The 20,980-nt window shown below is 39.9% G+C and overlaps 1 protein-coding gene and 1 long non-coding RNA gene across 2 annotated transcripts; both read left to right on the top strand.

The window, feature by feature from the left end:
* Positions 1-37: 37 nt before the first annotated feature.
* On the top strand, positions 38-3,090 carry pou4f1 (POU class 4 homeobox 1). Its single transcript, XM_028013821.1, has 2 exons — positions 38-415; positions 854-3,090. Exons 1-2 carry the CDS (start codon positions 293-295, stop codon positions 1,835-1,837), a joined length of 1,107 nt encoding a protein of 368 aa, XP_027869622.1. The 5' UTR covers positions 38-292; the 3' UTR covers positions 1,838-3,090.
* A 733-nt stretch (positions 3,091-3,823) lies between these two features.
* On the top strand, positions 3,824-16,996 carry LOC114143557 (uncharacterized). Its single transcript, XR_003595269.1, has 3 exons — positions 3,824-4,167; positions 15,132-15,186; positions 16,780-16,996. It is a non-coding gene; the product is annotated as an uncharacterized LOC114143557 (long non-coding RNA).
* Positions 16,997-20,980: the final 3,984 nt, after the last annotated feature.

Here is a 20,980-nt window from a genome sequence, read left to right as displayed (position 1 = left end):
TGAGGCGCTCAGGTGTAAGAGCCTCTCTCATCCCCAGCAGTGGGGGAAACAGTAGACAGATAAGCGCGTCTGAGAGACTGCAGGCATCTCTGTGATCTCCGGGCACAAGGCTGCCGCACTCGGCGCACTACAGAGCGAATCGCACTGCATCATTACCGAATAGGCAAAGGATCTGTGATTATCTATGACTATTTTCCAGCTCTCGTAGCTGTTTCCCCCTCCCCTCTATTTTATTTATTTTTTTTTATTTTTTTTCTTCTCCTGAGCACTTTAATTCGAGACGTTCGCCAAGATGATGTCCATGAACAGCAAACAGCCGCACTTCGCCATGCATCCCTCCTTACCCGAGCACAAGTACACCACTCTGCATTCCAGCTCGGAAGCTATAAGGAGAGCCTGCCTGCAAACTCCACAGGTAAATGATCCCAGAAAACTTTACCTTCTTTGTCACTTTTCCTGCCTCGGCTGCTCGCAAGCGACGAGCGCTGTCTTGTGCGTAATAACGAGAGGCGCTTCAAGGCACTTTCCGCCACGACGCGCGCTTAATGTTTTTTTCATGTATTCCACAGCAATCACTCGGAGAGTCTGTGATCTTTTTGAAAGCATGCTCACGCAAAAGCCCGGCGTTTGCCGTTTTTGTATTAATTTTTATGACTTCCCGCCTCTGAAGGAATACTCAACTCTGCTGAGTGTCGCCAAAAGTACCGACTGACAGATGCATTTATGCACGTTTCTTTTTCCTCTTTTCCCTCCATGTGCCTTTTCCTATTTTGCACTCACTCACTTTCTAATCCTCTTCCCTTTCATTTTTTTTCATTTTTTATTTTTTATTTTTATTTTTTTGCCCTCGCAGCTACAGAGCAACATATTCGCGAGTCTGGATGAGACCTTGCTGGCTCGGGCAGAGGCTTTGGCCGCCGTGGACATCGCCGTGTCCCAGGCCAAGACGCACCCGTTCAAACCGGACGCCACCTACCACACGATGAGCACGGTGCCATGCTCGTCGACGTCCACTGTGCCCTTGGCCCACCACCACCACCATCATCACCACCACCACCACCAGAACCTGGAGCCTCCGGACATCATGGATCACATCGGCTCGCCGTCCCTCACCCTGATGTCCTCGCACGACGGGACAGGCGGAGGAGGTGGCGGGGGAGGCGGAGGTGGCGGCGGAGGGCTCATCTCCACCTCCTCTGCCCACCCACATTCCCACATGCACGGTTTGGGTCACCTATCCCACCAGGCAATGAGCATGAACTCGTCGCTCACCCACCACGGGCTCTTACCGGGCCATCACGGTGGAAGCCAAGGCGGCCCAGGTCTGACAAACCCCGGACTTCCCTCCATCAATGACTCGGACACAGACCCAAGGGAGCTGGAGGCTTTCGCGGAGCGCTTCAAGCAGCGGAGGATCAAGCTGGGGGTGACCCAGGCGGACGTGGGCAGCGCTCTGGCTAATCTCAAAATCCCCGGTGTGGGCTCGTTGAGCCAAAGTACAATTTGTCGATTTGAGTCCTTAACTCTGTCCCACAACAACATGATTGCGCTCAAACCCATCCTTCAGGCCTGGCTGGAGGAGGCCGAGGGGGCCCAGAGGGAGAAAATGAGCAAACCTGACATTTTCAACGGCGGGGAAAAGAAACGGAAGAGGACCTCGATAGCAGCCCCGGAAAAGAGGTCTTTGGAGGCGTACTTCGCCGTACAGCCTCGGCCGTCCTCCGAGAAAATAGCGGCTATAGCTGAAAAGTTGGACTTGAAAAAAAATGTGGTGCGAGTGTGGTTTTGTAACCAAAGACAGAAGCAGAAAAGGTTGAAATTTTCAGCTGCTCACTGATGGGCAGAGACAACAGAGAGAAATGAAATGAAGAGCTGTGACTGAATTTGGGGGCCAAGGGACACTAACAAGACACCATTTTCAGTCTTTTGTCTCCAGCGACTTTACACGTTGGTGCACAATGGACTATAGGCACCCATTTTATGAGGCTTCATATATCTTGTTTATTTTTCACGTTATTGGTGAATGTGAAGTATGCAAATACCAGACTACACAAATTTCGCTCAGTTGTTGCGAGGGAAAAGTTTAGCGTCGTCGTCGTCATTGCCTTTCGAAACGCGCGGAAAGACGTAATTTGCTCGATACAATATAGCGAGTTGTTTTTCTCCTCTAATAGGCCTATGATTTGAAATATAGCCATTTACGAATTACCTCATTTATTGTTGAACTGTGTTTCGGTTTGATTCTTGTCACTGTTTGGTATAGAGTAATTCGCGAAGCTGTTCATTTATTCATGTGTTCCTTTATTCTAACTTTAGACGCTGCTATACACTTCAAATTTTGTTGCAAACTTTAATGTCTAACGAAAAAAATAATAATAATTAATAAAATAAATTGGGCCTGCATGAAATACTAATTCACGGGAAGCAAATAAGCCTCTACAGGCCATCATAATAACTACAGATATATTTATTTAAATTTGCACACACAAAAAAAGACCCTTTAGGTTTAGATCGACATGGTTTGTATGTACAGACTACAGTTTTATCACTTACAAGAGGCGAACTCCTGTGTTTTGGAAACAATTTCTAGGGGTCTTGCGACACCTTTGGCATCACAGATCAGAGCACGAACAGCGTGTGTGCTTCATGAAGGAGTAATCACAATAGAAAAAATAGAGGAAATTTTTCTTTTATGCGTTTCAGTTTGCAGTGCAAACACTCTATGCATTTAAGAAAAAAATAAATAAATCACTGCTTACAGTAGTGCTATCTACTGATAGACCTTATTTTTTTTGTGGGTGGTTGTAAGTCACTGTTAAATGCTTGTTTTCGCATTAAGATCACCTCGTTGTTTGTCGTGTTAACTGTTACGGAGTCGTTGTGTAAGTACTATTTACTTTGTGCACAGGTATGTTTACAAAACTACGGCGCCATGTGCATCATGGAAAATGTCTCCTTCCCTCACTCACAACTTCTACACTCTCCTCTGTTGTCCTCTTACTTTCATTGGTACTCTTCATCCTGTACGCCAAAATCCAACGGGGAGTGTGTTCCAGCAATCTTCTAATAAATCAAAGAAAGAAAACCGTGCTTTTTTTTCTTCTTCTCCTGGTTGTGATTGGACACGCCACTCAAGGGGCTCATTGTTGTTGCACAATATTATAGCAACAACTTTGTTAAAACTGAAATGATTTTAGTACGATATGAAGTTATGTTTTTTCCCTTCAGCTTTTCTTTGTTTTCTTTTCTTTATTTTTTCTCTCCCCCCGCCCCCCCTTTTTTTTTTTTTTTTGCAAATAAAGCTTGGATGGGAAATGTATTTGATTTGAATCACACATATTAAATCAAGCAACGATTTAATGTATTCTCAAATTGAAAATATGAAAAATATTATTGATAATATTCACTTACATTCGATAATAATATAATAATAATTGCAAGAATAATAATTAATAATAAATCCGTTTTGTTTTTTTCTAAATTACACAGTAGACATTAGATTAAAAAGAGAGAAAAAAATCGGACAAAAGTTTGTTTCCAATAGCTATCTCCTTAATAATAACAATAAAAAATAACAATAATAATGCACTATTTTAGTCATAAATTAATGTTTTTTTGCCAAGTAAAATTGTAATGATCATTTTTGAAAATTTCAGGATAAAGCTCCACTCTTCCAGATTTATGGTGATGCCAGGCCTTGACAACACACTAGATCCACTGAAGTGTCACAGCAACGTCAGAATAATTCAGCGGTAGCATAAAAGAGGGCATGCAAATGAAGAAGAAGAACAAAAAAAGAGAGAAAGAGGCGAGCAAAACAACACAAAGTAATAAAATAACAGATTTTATCTTTGAAATATCACAATGACATCTCATCCCTCCTTTAACTGTGCTGTTTGAACTCTAAACCTGCACGGATTTTTTTTTTTTATTCCTTCACATTCGCCTGGCACTTGAATTACTCTGAATTTTTATAAGCGTGTAATGCAATATTAATCAAGGTTTGCCGCTATAAGATGCAATACTTTCAGTCGGCATTCGGGGTTTTCAGAGGAAGTGGGCATGTGGAGGACGTCGTTTGTATAACAGCAGCGAAAGCTTCTCGTTCTTGTTTTCTGTAGATTTTTTTTGGGCCAAATTGGACAGAAGAGGAAGCGGCTCGTCAAAGTAAGTAGGCCTTTTTTAAAAAAAAAATTTCACATAGTTTTTAACCTGAATGAGCAAATAATGATAAGATTGTTTCAGAAACAAAGCTTAGAACGGAATACAGCGTGGTTATTTTGTAGCAAATAATAATTAATGCAATTTATTGAAAACGTGAATGCTATCTATCTATCTATCTATCTATCTATCTATCTATCTATCTATCTATCTATCTATCTATCTATCTATCTATCTATCTATCTATCTATCTGTTATTTATTTATTTATTTATTTATTTATTTATTTATTTATAGTACGGACAGTCAGCCACACAGCACCGTTGGCACTGAACACTCTCCACCAGCAGCACCACACGCGCCACATGGCACCATCATTTCAGCACCACGAACAGCTCCGCTGGCGGACTGAAGAGTGATGCATTATTGAACGCCTATATCAAACAGCTCTGGGGTGCTGTCTCTCTGCACAAGGGGCTGTGGATGAAGTCGGACTGTCTGCCTTCACAATAGCCTCTAATATGTTAATGGCCGTAGGGGATGCCCGAGGTACCGTCCCCAGCTGCCTCGCCTACCATATGTCAGGCCGTTACGACAGAGCCCTCTATTAATCAGTTGGGGATATTTCATCGATGGTCCTCGCCGATATCATAACCCTTAAAGCCCCATCAATACTGCGCCGCATCGTCACCTGATCTCAGGTATTCATAATACAGAGGCCCGAGAGAGAGAGAGAGAGAGAGAGAGAAAAAAAGTCCTTCTCCCCCTTTGCATGTCTGGATCGTTCAAGTACATTAAACTCTTCCCACCGTGTTACTTCCCGTGATGCTTTGGTCGTGCTTCTTGGGCCACAGATAACTGGTTTTACATTATTATTATTATTATTATTATTATTATTATTATTATTATTATTATTCTCCATTCGCCGATATTAATCACCACTTCTGCTTCCGCCTTTGTATCCTTGCGTAGGCCTTGATGGATTAATCGTGGAGCCTTCCAAAGGATCCCATAACTTAATTCCTGCAGGCTACTAGTCAGGGGAGTAATTAATCTATACCGCGGATGTAAATAAAAGGAAATTGGATTCCTGACAGACGAAATGAGCGAGTCTGTGACACCACCTCGGCAAGTAATGATTTCGCCACGTTATGGTTACGCGGGGCGCTTAGATTTACGAGCGTACGAGTTTTTACTATGGCTCTGAGCGGAAGAAAGTGAGCCTACTCTAATCGCAGCTGTTAGGCACCCAGGTTAAGATGGATTAGATCATTATAATTACAAGATGACGCGCTGAAGGTAAAAGGAAGGGGGAAAAAATGCTCACAATTGACGTTAGTTGGGTTTATTTGTTTAATCTGAACTCGTTTTTGTTTTCGATGTTATTCCAGGCCAACTTATGAATTTTCTTCAAAAATAAATAATAAAAAGAGAAGCCTCAGATGGCTCAGTTGATCTAACAATGTGCGCTAAGGTTGGCCTTTGGACGGAAATGTCAAACCTAGGATGCGGATGGGAAGATCCCCCCAGATCTGCACTCATTTCCCACTCATATTTGCTCAGTAATCCGCCGTGGCAGCCCTTCATCGCCGGGGACCCGGTTTGAGAGGCGGTGCTGTTGACACAAGGGTATATTTCAATCACAGAGGGTTCAGAGTCAGACGCACAACTTATTTGTCTAATAAATCCGTCATTTAGTAAGAAAAATATTTGATCTTGAGGGGCTGACCTCTTGTCATGTAGCGAATGACAGATAAAAATGGATGTGGACGCATCAAGGAGATGCAGGTCGCCTTCATAACAACAACAACAACAACAACTATAGATTTGTATTAGTATGGAGCACAGAAGTCCTATTGTGGGTGTAGTTGTTTAGATGAGGGGTCAAAAAGTTGTATGAAAGCAAAATAATAGGCGACGTGATGGGAACAGCTCAAACTTGCAGAACTGGTGATTTTTTAAAATTTGGAAATAAATTAAAGACTAAGATTGGCAGTTTATTGAAGCCAAATTTGATATTTTGATTCTTTGCTGTGTGAATTTCAAAACGTACTTCAATTGGTATCGACACTTGTGATTATTATTATTATTGATAATAATAATAATAATAATAATAATAATAATAATAATAATAATAATAATAATAATTGTACACTAGCTGAGGTAGTTGACAACTTTGTGAGATTTACAAATTATAATTTATGGGGGAAAAAAACAGGGATCCTCTTGACCATTTTTATTTTGCTCTTCCCAAAAGATCTATTTATAACTACATTCATTTTGTCACAAAAACCAACCAACCAAACAAACAAACAAACAACAAAAAAAACCTCTTGTCAAAATTGGAAAAGGTCCCAAAATCAATACTTATGTAGCAACCAACCACAAATAGAGTATTAATCAATGAGCCAGGATCAGTTGTATTTTGTGTCACATCTTTTTTACCAGGCAGATAATTAGTAGGGTGCCTATAAACCCAACCCACAAGATACTTGTTGTAAATGTACACAACATTCTTTCATAAAGGCCAAATAGTCAAGTTTAGTCTATTTAGTCAAGTTTAGTCAAATAAAAACTAAAATAATAATATATATTTTTTAAAAATCTGGAAATATGCTCGGTTTAACCTTAGTACAGTTGTTTGAACTCACCGCGTGACAACTAAACTGATAAAGTGCGACACTAAAACATCAAAACACTTGTCAGTGTCTTCACGTGATCATGGCGGGACGTTTCAACTCGTTCTCAAATCACGTCCCGCCACCTAAATGTCACTTTATGCTAAACCTGCCTCACTTCCTAAATGTCACTTATTTCCCAGTCCTTGCCTTCAAAGAGCCGCCGCGGCCCCGGGCGGAGTGCTCTTTGAACCCTGCTCCCTCTCGTCATTACTCGCACGCGTATCAGCAGGTAGGCGCGCGAGAAAAGAGAGGGACGAGCGACCGGAAGCATAAGGGGGGGTAATAGCGAGAATATGCCATATAAGGAGACCCAACGTCAGCGTCATCGACGTAAACTCAAGAGAAGCGACAGGGGTTTAAAACTAATGTTTTGTTTAGTGTGAATTTACAGATTTGTTGTTTATTTGAAATACTTTACTTAAAAATAATAATAATAAAATGTAGCACAGGAACTTTAGTTCTCTGTGAGAGTCAGGCTCAGCAAGGTTAACCAAAAGTGAACACCTCTACATAATGTCATATTTTTTTAAAACGCACGTACATTCTATTTATTCTAGCCTTGACTACATAAGCTAAGCCTAAATCTTGCAATAAGTATGCACAATACTTTAAAACAAAAACAATGTATGTAAAAGAGAAATACCTTATTCTTTTTTATATCACAAATATTTTTTTTTCTCTTCTCTTTTTGCAAAACGTAAAATAAGTAATTCTTGCTTGGAGTGGTGATTTATGCAGTGAATGAATGAATTAATTAATGAATGACTTTTTTTTCCTACCATCACGACGACTTTGTTTCTGACCTGTTTATGTCGCTGTCCTTCGTGTTGAAGTACTTTGCGTAGTCTTTTTGGGATAATCTCCAGTCTCAAGTATGTTTTCACTTAATAAACTTTGTTTAAGCTTCTGCTATCAACTTTTCCATTTTCACCTTTACGTACACTATTAAATGCTAACATGAACAAATACAAGCCTATATTTACAGGTGTTTCGGTTTCGAATCCAGGCGCTTGATCCATGACTCTTATTTCTGCGTGCTGTCCTATTTTGCGAACCAGCTTTGCACATATTTAAGGTCTAGACTTTCGTGTGGTGGTGAAATGTAGGGGCATTTCATGTTGCTGACAGGGGCCAGGTCCCCATCGGAGAGATATTCAATATCTTCCTCCGTACACACGGACTTCGATAATGAGGAGGGTGTCGGCCACCATTTGCCCGCCGCCACGCCATCAAATATTCATCACTGTTGATTAAACAGCCGGCAGCTGCCGATCGGCCGGGTGTCAAGTTTGCATCCAGCTACCTCTGCGTACATTCAACCAGAATACAATACACTGGGCCCCCCGGAACGCTCGTTGAAATTGCACAAAAGTTCACCGAGTGTCTAGGCTACGAGCAGCCCGTGAACGCGTCCGTGGAGGGGTGAGAGGTTTGTGAGGTGAACTTCGCAAGCTCTCTCAAAATAAAGCGAGGCTTAAGCGGACATTTACGTTTACATCCCTTGACTATCAGCTAAAATGACAGAAAGAAAAAATATATGTGTGTGAGTGGATGTGCGAGAGGTTACTGTGAGGCACCGTAAATATTTCATGAGCTGTTAGAGGTTGGGGTAGACAGGGAGGACTGCCCGGGAAGGTTGGTTCAACTCATTTGCTGAACTCGAAGCATACAGGGGAACAAATGTTGATGCGCTCTCTCTCTCTCTTCCTCTGTCTCTCTCTCTCTTCCTCTGTCTCCCTTCCTCTCTCAATGTTACGCACGCACGCATTGAAAGTCTGAAATTTGTGGTGGAGCATCAGCAGCGATCCTAAGACTAATTTTTTAGACCCTCTTGTTCTGATACTATTCTAAAGATGCAATATTCAATCACAAAGGGGCAGAAGTCTAATTATATTAAACTCTGAAACTATAACCTTTTTTTTCATGCATCTTCACGGAAACATAATGGTTAAATTATTCGGCTTCATCCAGCTTCACAAAACCCACAAATCTGATATAGAACCGTTTTTATGAGCATTTTCATTCTCCATTCTCTAGAAGTCCTTAGTCTTTTCAGTTAGACTAAACACAGAAGCAGAAACCTCAGGACATTTTTGATTCTGGACGATTTAAATGTTGCAGATTAGATCGTCCAACTCAACATCTTTATGAACTTTTTTCTCCATCACTAAAGAATCCCTGTCTGAAACTCACATCCATAGTCAACTACAACTATTTTCTTTTTTATTTATTTATTTTTTGCTTGACCCTAGTATATAAATGTCATAAAATTTCAAGCACCACAAAACCAGAAGGATGAGAGCAATTGAAACTCCCAATTATCCAGAATAATCACTTTTCACATCGGTAAACAAAAATAAACCAAAGGAAGTAGCATATTCACAAGTAGAAAACTTTTTGACACTGAGCTTGATGAAGAGTTGAATTTTTTAACTTTGTAGTTTAGAGTTTAAGAAAAAAACAACAACCTTAAAACCATGAAAGAATTAAACAAACAAATCTCATGTGCCATTTCCTTTGGTTTTCAAAACATATATAAAAAATACATAAATAAAACACCCACTAAAAAAAGGAATATTTTGATTAATGTCTGTCTGAAACAAGAAGGCTCAACCATTTTGAAGTATCTCACTGTTCATGGCTTTAAACAAATAGCTGCTTGTTTTCTTGGTCAAATATACAATTTGCCCAACAGAAGTGTAGCCACGTATCGGTGACACTGAAAAATGAAAAATGAAAAAGCAAGTACTTTAGCTACAAACATCGGTGGAGCTCCATGACAGTGGACACAGGTCTCCCCTCCACCATCTAAAACCCTCTGCATTTAAAGCACATTTTACTCTACAATATCAAAATGTTTTGAGTCTCTTTGAGGGAATAAACAAACCAAGGCTGATGGATGATTACACAACATGTCCATGCCTCAACAAATAGCTTGACAAATTATGGAGAATATTTGACTGCAGATGCTGAATATTTTACTTCTCTTCCGTCCAGCATTGTGGGTAGCAGTAACCAGAAGTGTCTTTTTAGAGCCAAAGGCCATCTTGTTTTGAGAAAACTAACCTCAGATGAACTTATGAGGCTTGAGTTGCCTGGCAAAGTCCCTAGAACAACATTTTGAAAGCTCCATTATCGCTGAGCAGTTTTACATGGACATGTGGGAAAAAAAGTGAGACTTACATAGTCAATGCATGACTTCCTTTTTTTGTGACAGCTGTTTGGAGAAATGGGAGATCGGACACAAGTGGATCTCAGAGAAACAATCCCGGTTCAGAAAATACAACGCATGACCTAAATGCTTGTGGAATTTTAGCATATTGCTTTGTAAATTATTGGAAGTGTACGAGCACTACAGAATATTTTAAACCACTCCCTGAGGTGCCGGTTTGTTAAGTCTCCATGCTACTACTCTCATCTCTTCACTTCCTCCTCCTCAGTGGATAAATCACCACATTAATCTTCATTTTCCTGATTTAAATTTGAAGTGCAGGCTTGGCTATAACTACTTTTATCTTGGGTGGGCATCATGTTCTGCTCTCGTACCTGGGTAGGAACTCCAGATGGATCATCATTCTTTTGGATCTTTTGTCTGCATTTGTGGACATTTTACATGTTCAGTAAATAATATTTGGGATGCTGCAAGTCAGACATCGTTTATCAGAAAAAGGAAGCATCTCAGAGTGAAAACATGGTGAAGGGCACATCATGCCGGCCGTTGATTGCCTTTCTTTGATCCTGTTAGCATCTGGTTACACAGACTGGAAAACAATCCCCTAAATCTCATTGCTGGACTGCATGAATAACAAAATGAGCTTTTTGATGGACACCTTAAGAAAGTGGCACCTTAGAGATAGTTCATCTCTAAGCATAGAACTTAGAGATGAACTATTGGTTGCATTTCTGCAGTTAAAACATTGAATCAGACATGCAACTATTGAATCTGTTAACAGAACAAAAACAGGTACAAAAACTCCTTCAACAGCCTTCTCTACATCCAACAGATGTTGCAGCTGCCTTGCGTCACTATCACACAATGCATTGTGTTATAACTACGATCACACCCAAGAGACTCCACTGAGTGCCTCCAGGATCTCATGTTAGGTTTCAGCCATTCCTGACATCTTTCATCAATACCACATGTTCTGACAATGATTATGATGTCCTCAGTGGCCTGGCTTCACACCTTGCAGGTCACATGGTTGCGAAATCAGCTCTGCTGCTTATTACTCAGGGGACCTCATCGGCTCCTCAGAAGACTGACAGCTTTGACAGGTGGAGCTGGAGTCGGCTTTGACAAACTACTGATTAGGCTGTCACTCCGAATAGAGGAAAGCCAAGAACTATGTAAAACTCATTCACTTACTCACTCGCTCACTCGCTGCGAGCCAGACAGGTAGCTGAATGAATGCATCAACTCATCGAGCTGCATAGGTTGACACGGCTAATTATGCTTGAGTAATAAGCAGCAGTCACATTGATGTATCTCAGCAAGAGTTTCAAAGCACAGGCTCGGTTGCCTTAATGGAATCAATTTGTCCTTCAAACCCCTTGGAAACTGGTAAATAAAAACTGACTTGTGTTTGGATGTCGTGAGAGTGATGCCTGAACACTGTGTGCTAGTGTCGCCTACAGCAAAAAATTAGCGCCAAATTGTGTCACATGGCAGACTACATCCATACGCACATGATTATCAGCAGAGTGAAATAATTCGCATCAAGACGGGGAGGGGTGGTAGTGCAAGAAATACTTTTTTTTAAAATCCAACTTAAAGTCAGATTTTTCTGTAAACATCTATGTGTTATTCCCGATTATTAGATTCTGGAAAGAATCAAGAAAAATCATGTGCTGAGCTTCTAACAGTGGGAATCAGATACTGACATGTACTACATACAAATACCCTTTTTTTCTTAGTGTCATGAAATGAGATTTAGTTCAGTTATGATTGCCAACATTTGCATTTGCTCCATGCCAAAAATAATGGCAGAGACTTTTTTTGTGTTACATTCTGCCAATTTAAGTGTACTTATTCTAACGTAATATTGTGTTTTGAACAGTTTTAGGAAAGCGCATACGAGTTGCTGTTGCTGATTAATTACAAAGGTTGATTAATTCTCTAATGACTTTGATTGACTGCTACTCAATTTCACCTATTTGGGCTGCATACTACCTTCTCATTTGTGTATTCTAAGAATGATGCTGTCTGAAACAGTCAGGATCCAAATTCCTGCCACTTATTGACCATCGTCACACAACAGGGAGGAGGTGCAACAGTCTGGGGAGAAGGGAAGGTGAGGAGATAAATGTACCACTGAATAATTCAGAACAAAAACACAGAGAAAAATCAATCATGTGGCCAAATCTGGTATTAATAGCCAATTCTACTAATATTAGGAGGGATGTGTTTGACAGAGGGTTAATGGGATGCGTTGAAGGCGTTTTGTGGATTAACTGACTCTGAACTCACTATGCTCTGATTTTATGAGTTTTAAAATAACCATCTGCTTAGAACTGCAATGTTCTCCATGTTAGACACTTTAGAGTTGCTAAGTAATTAGCACTACATTGGATTTTATAATTGCCAATCATGTACCTTTATTGGTCAATTACCTACCCTAATCAAGTGACTCAGCCAAATGTAACAGTCTTATTATTACTCAATTAAAACAAATGCTCTCTGAGGTAGGGGCTTTGAGGCAGAGAGGAACTGGGGGTGTGTGAGGTGTTCTCACTATATCACCAGGTAATTAATATTTTCATTAACTCTCTCTCTCTGTTGAGCACTGACCTGCCTCTGATCATTTCATTTCCCCTCCATGGGTTCGATACCGTAGTGGCTCCATAATTAGTTTGATTTACATCTGCCTCCTGTAATGAAGGAGCGAGGTCGCTCCCTCTTCTTCCCTACGCCGAGTGCCACTGCTCTACTCACACTCCTGCTACATCCAATAAATTCGCCGGGTTGGACATGGAAGGAATAGGCTTTGGTGTATAGAGACAGCTCATGAACAAGAAACAGAGACTTGGTTTATGAAAAATTCACAGCCAGATCTTTGAGGGATTGTGGAAGGGCTTGTGTAGGGAAACGTTGCTTATTAATGATTGAAGTAGACATGGATGGTTCTTTTTCTGGCTGAAAACCGGAGAGTCCTACATGGTGCTGCGTAGAAACCATTGGGATTAGGAGCAGTGTTGTCACAGATGGAACTACTCTCTATCTAAGATCTTTTGGTTGATCTGATTTGCGTCAAACATTTATGATCAGTGTGTCAAAATATATTTGTTATCGAATTACTTAAAAAAAGAAAATGTACGGATAGTTCTAGGTAACGCTCCACTTTTGGTAAGATATTGATCTCGGGTAAGTGAGAGCAGATGCAACGGATTTTATTTAAACCAGCACATGCGATGCAGTCCACTGTATGAGCTCCATGACTTAAGCAGCTTTACACTCAGCAGGATAACACAGGAGAGAAGATGAATGATTTCAGCATTAATAATGCTCCATTGATTATTGTTCTGCTGTTTAAAGGTGAATGGCAAAGCTTTCTGAGCAGCAGGGGATGGAGAAGTCTGTGCGTCTCTGAGAAGGCCTGATTTACATTTCGGAAAGTGCACCTGATTCTCAGGGGGTTTGGCTGTCGTTTCCACTCGATACTGATGGTGAACTTTCTTTGTTGTGGAAGACTCACCAGTCCTTTTACACACAAGCTGCAATGCAGTTGCTGTAAATTCATATATGCTGCTGAAAACCCATGTCCAAATCCATAGCTGTTCATTCTCCAACTATAAATACATAATAAACAAATTCAATATTCTGATTTCAATAGTTCAAGAAGGCTTTAGGCTTGTTGTTGAATACTCTGCCCCGCAATAATGCCTTATTTTTTACTTGACACGTCACTCATAGTCATGATTGGACTGCATGAGTGCATTTCAGAGGGCAGGAACTTTTTCCAAAGACAGAGACAATATCTTGGTCAACAACTGCTCTCCAACCAGCTGCACGTTAAGTTCATCTCAGTGTCACAATATCCAAAAAGAAAAACAATTATCAGCATAATTCACAAGCAGCACTGCATAGAAATAAAAATAAAAAGTGAGGTTTGATCCTGCAGTGTCAGTTCCAAGAGGTCAACCTCACTGTAAATATGTAAAGCAGCTTCAATTATGAAAGTAAAAACAAGGGTTCTAATCTTATTCGCTTGAAGGTCCAAAATAATTGTTGCTTAAGCCCAGTATTGGATATAAGTAAACTCAAACTCATTCATAAATGAGTGCAATAAATCCTTCATGCTGTGGCATACATCCAACTCCTTCACTTTATGTTGCTTTGATGCTCTTTGGGATCAATATGCATCGGCACACCTGCGATAAATGGTGCTAACAGGAAACACTGCATGTTCTTGCTGCGGGTCTCATATGGAGCCAGAGGTAAGCGGGTGGAAACATAAAGATAATCTTCAGTGCCACATAAAAAAAGGAAGCCAAATTAGCAAGCTAGCCAGACAGTCCATCGCACCATCTCTCAGGCACATTTAGCCAGCAATGAATGCAGCCCTGCCTAGCATTTCCCCTTACTCAATTATTGATGGTAATTATCCCAGTGTGCTTAGTCTGCACCATAACAATATATTTTTAAACAAGAAACAAGTCACTGCACATTCTCTCAAGTGATCATTCCTGTGTTCTCTTTATTCTCCTCTTGATAAAATAATTGGTAGAGGGTGGAGATTTCATGACGTGGAAACAAAGCGTTGGCCCATCATCTGTTAAGGGTAACTGTGATAAAGGTGCTCACTAAAAAGTAATATACATTTATTTATGAAATTATTTATAAGTACTTAGGTGAAAAAGACAAAGAATAATGTGTGTTTGCTACATGAAATCAGTAGTGAATACTTCATTTGTAATGAAATATTGCAAAATGACTGAATCAATCAAGCATTTTGAATAATATCATCTGAAAAAAAATTTCATATTTTTTGTGGCAGTTTTCCGAAATGATTTCATGACCAAAAAAAATCCCATAAAACATCATACATGGCAGCTTCAGCGTGAGTTTAAAACCGTTCCTATGCTGAATATTTTCACCATTCTAACAAGTCAAACTATCACAGGCTAAAAAATGTCCCCCGACAAAAAGCATGCAAACCTTCACTTTGCTAAACATACAAGCACAACAATATAACAAAATCTAAACAGCTCTCTCTGTCTCTCTCTGCCTCTTTTTTTTTTTTCCTGGCTAAGATCTCGGCCTTACTGTCCTCTATTTCCCCTTCCATTTCAGTGGAAGGCCCAAGCTTGCCGTCTTCCAGCGCCGCAGGGCATGGAGCTAGCCAGCGGTGAGTTTCCATCAATTAGTGCACCCCCGCGGCCTCATGGCAGAGCCCACCTTTGACTGCGGTGAGATATTGATTAGTTCAGCTGCACTGTCAGGTCTGGAGTGTGCAGGGCCTGGTGATCCAAGGCCTTCGCCAGAGACAAGATCATGTCAGGTTTCTGACACATGTAGGCTCTCACATACACACCCACATGCACACGCATGGAGGTTAGCATGTGTACACATGCGGCTGCACACAGATGTGCGCGTCAACACATGAACACATACAAATGCAATGAAACATGCTCTCTCAGATGACTGCAAGGTGTGAGAGAGGGAAGATAAGAGGAGAAGTCCACAAGAGTTGCTTGTCAGGAGTGATGGGTGAAAACTGACAAGTGCTTGTTAGTTTTTTGTTTTTTTTTTCCTCCCTCTGCCCGGTGGAGTTGGTGTGAAAACAACAAGCTGCAGAGCCTCCACACTCACTCAATTACGGTACAATGTGATAATATATATCCACTGGACAACATAAATGGCTGCTGAACACAAGGTTCAAAACAAGCAACAAAAAAACCCCCCATTTTATTCAGGTAAGAAGTGGTAGATAGGAAGCAAAAACATCTCCTGACACCTCCATGACAGCTATTAGCAGAGTACGGACATTAGTCTGTAATGTTCAGAAACACATTGCATCTGCATAAATGAATAGCACTTTAACTTTTCTAGTGAATATGGCAGCAGAGTAAAAATGAAACACTGCTTGCCCAACCAAGTGATGAAGATGTTTAAAGCTGAAAGTATGGAAAAAAAAAAAAAATCTGGATCAGTGCTTTCCCCATGTGCATTTCAAATATTGGCAAGACCTGTATATTCATAGGATGGTATTCATTGGGCTTTTGCAGTGATGCAATCAACTGCAACTCCATAGGTATTCGCTCATAAAGAAAAATATTACCATCCACTCTTTGATGAGCACACCTCAGAAAATATTTCTTAAAACCATTTCAAGGCCAAGCAGAGCTACAGTTTTTTGTTGTGAACCTCAAAGAGAAATTTGACTGACCACAGGAGCCTCAGTCGACAACTATAAGAGTCTGATTTCTGTTTTTGCGCCACGGTGACGCCAAAGACAACCACAACAGTCTCGAAGTGAGCAGGAGAACACAAACATCGAAGGCCAATAAAACTGAAAAAGTGCAGCAGCGTTATTTTTGGGAAATAGCATTGATTTTATGTTTCAGCCCATTATTACCTAATCGGAAAACAATTACACATGCAATTTGTTCTTTAAAAGAAAATAACTCAAGATGGGTTAAATAATAGCCAAGAAAATATCACTTACATGATGAGAGCAGTGATAAACACATGAGTTTTCTGAAGCTTTTTGTTTCAGTGTCAGGGATTAAAATAAAACCACAGGTGTTGATAATATTTATATTAGTTTTTACACAGTCATCTGCCCAATCTTGGCGCTGTAGATACTATTTTGAGAAACAAATGTTTAATGATTTCTAAGTTGATTTGTTAAAATATTAATCTTTAAATGGGAACTCAAATTATGGTATCTTTGGAGAAACTGGGTTTTTGTATAATTAACTTTTCTTTCTGTTCACAGAGACTCAACAAAAATGAGTGAACATCCAGAACCGGAAGTGAATCCTTGAGATTGGACTTCATAACGACTCGGAGCAAAAAGCCATTGTTGCTCCGAAAAACAAGATGGACGTTTGGACTGTTGTGGGCAGCTGTACCTTGTGAGAAATTTTGAATTTTCATCCTTTTTTCCTCTTTCATATTGTTTCCAACGTATTTGGAAAAAAAAAAATCCTGTTTTGTTATCTGTTTATATATAAAAAAAGAGGAAATTGTGTTTTTTTCTTATTTCGATAAAAGCAAACTTATTAGGATGCAGGATACATGTGGGCTGTTTGCTAAACAAGGGCAGAAACAACACAAAACAGTGCATCTGAAAGCAACGGAGAAAGGGAAAAACACACACAAAACACTGTCAAACGCCTGAGGTATGCTCCACTTGAACGCTAGCTGCAATTAGTCCACAACCAAATGATGTGCTGCATCTGCACTTAATGCATTTCTGTATCTAATCAGTGTGAAGGCTACGGGGGACGTGCAGCCTTCATCTCCTGCCTCCCCGCTGTGTGCCCTGTACCTCACCACTCTGTGCGGAGCGCAGGGATGTGTGTACCACTTCCTGTCTCCTCCCTACTTTATCCAAGCAGAACAAAGTTACTGTTAGAGAACTGATCCCCCCCTGCAGTTTCTTGCTCTCTGTTGGTTAAATAAGCCATTTCACCTTCTTTTCATCCTCCTCGCTCTGCCGCTTACACGAGCCGTCAGCCCATTACACCGAGATGTTGGGTGGTGCAGCTTTGCCTTACATGTATCAGGAGCTCATCTGAGGAGGGTTCTGGAGCTCTGTGTCATGCTGGATTTGCTCAGCAGATGTTAAAACAAATTAGCCCTTTGCAAAGCTGACTTTTGCTGGAATAAATTGAATGTGATTCACTTAAGTTTAAGTGAAACTGAACAGTCTGTCAAAGAATCTTCTTATCTTTTGTAGAAGTGATCAGAACAAGCTGTTGTACGCAACCAATAGAAAAAGAGCAACAGCTATGATTACTATAAAATCCTTTCATCCAATAAGTACAATTTCTTAAAACTGTGTGTATGGTTATTACATTTTTAAAGAAAAATTAAAACTAAACACGTTTTTTTTCTTTCATTCGTGTTTGGTGCAATTTAATTTTTTTTTAAATAATCCCCCCCGCCTGTCGTTTTCTGATAGAGGTCTAGGAAATCATGCATGCACATAAACATGGGGGGGGATCATCTGGGCTGGACCGCTTGTGATTTGCAGCAACAGAATAGTGTCATTTTCCTGCCTGAAAAGCACAGAGTCCTGCCCAAATTGATTGTGTCGCCTCATTGCTTCTGAGGCCAACACGGGGAGAGGAGTGGCCATAATTGAGAGGGAGAGTTAGCAAAACCTTAAATATATGGCAGGTGATATATCATTACCCATAGACTTGACCCCGCCTGACCCGCTCCAGCTCCCATGTGGTCTCCAGCTCGGGTCTGGCGTGCGGCAGACGGAGGGGTCTGCTGCCGCTCAAACGGCTAAATCAACAGCGTCTCGCCACGGCTCACGCTGGAGTGTTTTGCTTGAACGGTTTCATGAAAAACTAATCATCTGTTCATCATGGAGATCAAACATACGCGGGGGGCAATGATTAGGAAAAGCAATCTGATAAAGCTTGAGGAACCAGTAGTCCAGATATAATAATTTCAAGATTAAAAATGACTCCTCCCTCCTTCTCCCTCCTCATCATCACCTCCGGCGCTCCTGTTAGCTGTATCTTGAAGAAAAAGTTTTCTTGTTTGTGACATATGCTTGTTTAAAATGCAATTATTAAAGATCCAAGCCATTCTTTTGAGGAGTAATTCCTCTCAATTTTAATTTATTCTTTTACATCTGAGGTTGAAAATACGCACGTAAAAAGAATTCAGAAAGAACAAAGCAAGCGCTGTTCTTCCAGGATGACTACTAAATTTTTTATGTCTAAATACTGCCTTTAATCTGGTGTGTGATGCTATTTCCTTCTTTCAAATGAAGACCTCATCCAGTAATCACATACCTTATTGGCATGTTGACTACAAGTGCAGAAGTATCTTGTTCTGCTTTTGAAACAAACTCATAAGAAAGACAGTGAGACAGAGGTCAAGGTAATCTTCTGCATGCCCAAACCCCTCCCCAAATCTTCCCCCACAAAGCAAAAAAAACAAAAAAACAAACAAAATAATGAGAAAGTTTTTAAATGAGTGGACAAAAGTGGAGTTGCTCCTAAGAAGCCATTTAAAGTTGGTCTGTGCAATACTTCCCAGGAGATCAAAGGAGAAAAAGATGATTTATTATGAACAGGGAATCTCTCAGGCTTAAAACAATTATGTGCAGATACCCCTGAGTTACTTAAGCAAATAAAGTGAAAATAAATAGTAGCTATGTAATGTTTGACACACCCGCTGAATGTAATAACATTTTGTCATTTCCACAAAGTGGACTGGAATGAGATTAGAGGTCCCTGTAGCCTATAATGAAACGCGGTGCCTCCCGACTAATGCAGTTTGTCATCATGTGGACATATTAATGCTCTTCTCTAACTTCCCTTTGACTGATGCTGGCTTCACATGCCAGCACAGACATCCAGGACTCCGGCTGGGAAATTCCACACAATCCACTTTAACAATTTATAAGATAAAATATGAAATGAACAGCTAAAATAAAATGACCAAAACCGAAGGCTGACACTGGAGATCCTCTTATGAGACATGGAATAAAATTTTTAAATGCAATATGGTCAGCCTGTTGACCTCATTTACAAATGAGCAATTCTCCCTAGTTATCAGGTTGTCACGATTTAACACTTAGAACTACAGCAAATCAGAGTAAGATCCATCATCCACAGTGTTGAACCTCGCCAGGTGTCCGTGGAGTTTGAAAGTTACTCCCAGGGCGCGTCGCAGACTCAGAATTCTGGTTTCTACTGGAAAATCTTGAAGTAGAAGGATTTTTCACTTTAAGTTCAAGTGTAGCGGGCTTATGCAGTGATTAAAGGAAAATAGCAAGTTTACATTTAAATGATAAATGAAAGTTTTGAAGTCACTTATAATCAAAGTTAAGACTTAAATCTGACTCCGACGTTGCAGAAGGACCTGACACACATGCTAATGTTCCACAACTCTCCAGTGTAGCTGAATTAAAACCATTCTGCAAATAAAATTCCTCCACAGTGATGTAAAAGACTCATTGCCAGTTATAGCAAACACTTGCAAGTTGTTGCTGACAAGGGAGACACAGTCAGTTATTAGGTTTAGGGAGGAATTACAGTACTTTCTCACATTTAACTGGAGTGGTTTGGACAACTTTTTGCCTTGACAAATGAAATCCTCATTGGGAGACCACTCTTTGTATTTTGTTAGGTTTTATTTGTCTGGTTTAAATGTTTGTTTGATCATCTGAAACATGAGAATTCATGTTTTTATCTTTATTAAAGATAAAAACAGAATAAATCTGTAACTGAGCAAAAACCTCGTCACGTCAATGTGAGGAACCAAAGTGAAAATCCAAAACAAACTTTGAATAACTTGGAAAAACTAAATATGCAACTGAATAATCTAAACAACAAAAACAAAGGGAATGACAAATGAAAACCAGCCATGAGTTTTTACAGTCATAGTCAATAAACTAGAAGATCTGATTAAGCATATTTGTCAGATTAAAACTAAGTTTTGAAGATAGCAAACATGTATTAAACATACTTTTTAATAAGCCCACATTTCTGTATTAAACATTTTTTATTGGTCTGATGTAATGTTCTGATCTTGAATGTGTTTGAATTTTTTTCTGTAAGCAAGAAATCATTACAATAACAGAAATAAAAGCTTGAAAACGTTAGTCTCTGTGTAATTAATCTATATAAATAACTTTATTTGACAAATGGAGTTACGTAAATAAGTGTTTTATCAGGACAAATCCAAGAAATCAACAACAGGCATGTGAGAACTAAGACATGCAGTAATTAATAAAAAACCTCACTGGAAAATGTGTTTTTAAAAATCTCCACTTTGAAAAGTGTCGTGATTGATATAAATTTTTCTCATCAAAAAAACTCTTTATGTGCATTAAAGCAAACTATTCTGCAGAAAATCTATTTTGCACTTTAACCTTATAGAATGCAGCCAAGGCCTGTGCTGAAAAAGGAAATTAGAAGAGGAAAAAACAGCAACAGATGCTACAA

Source organism: Xiphophorus couchianus, chromosome 4 (assembly GCF_001444195.1).
Source record: "Xiphophorus couchianus chromosome 4, X_couchianus-1.0, whole genome shotgun sequence".
Lineage (NCBI taxonomy): Eukaryota > Metazoa > Chordata > Actinopteri > Cyprinodontiformes > Poeciliidae > Xiphophorus > Xiphophorus couchianus.
This window is presented reverse-complemented; position numbering and strand designations above follow the sequence as displayed.

What these genes read in the sequence shown, in the direction of transcription:
- pou4f1 (XM_028013821.1), top strand. Translation starts at nt 293, where the DNA reads ATGATGTCCATGAACAGCAAACAGCCGCACTTCGCCATGCATCCCTCC. An exon ending in CCTGCCTGCAAACTCCACAG is followed by an intron (nt 416 to 853) that starts GTAAATGATCCC and finishes TTGCCCTCGCAG; the next exon opens with CTACAGAGCAACATATTCGC.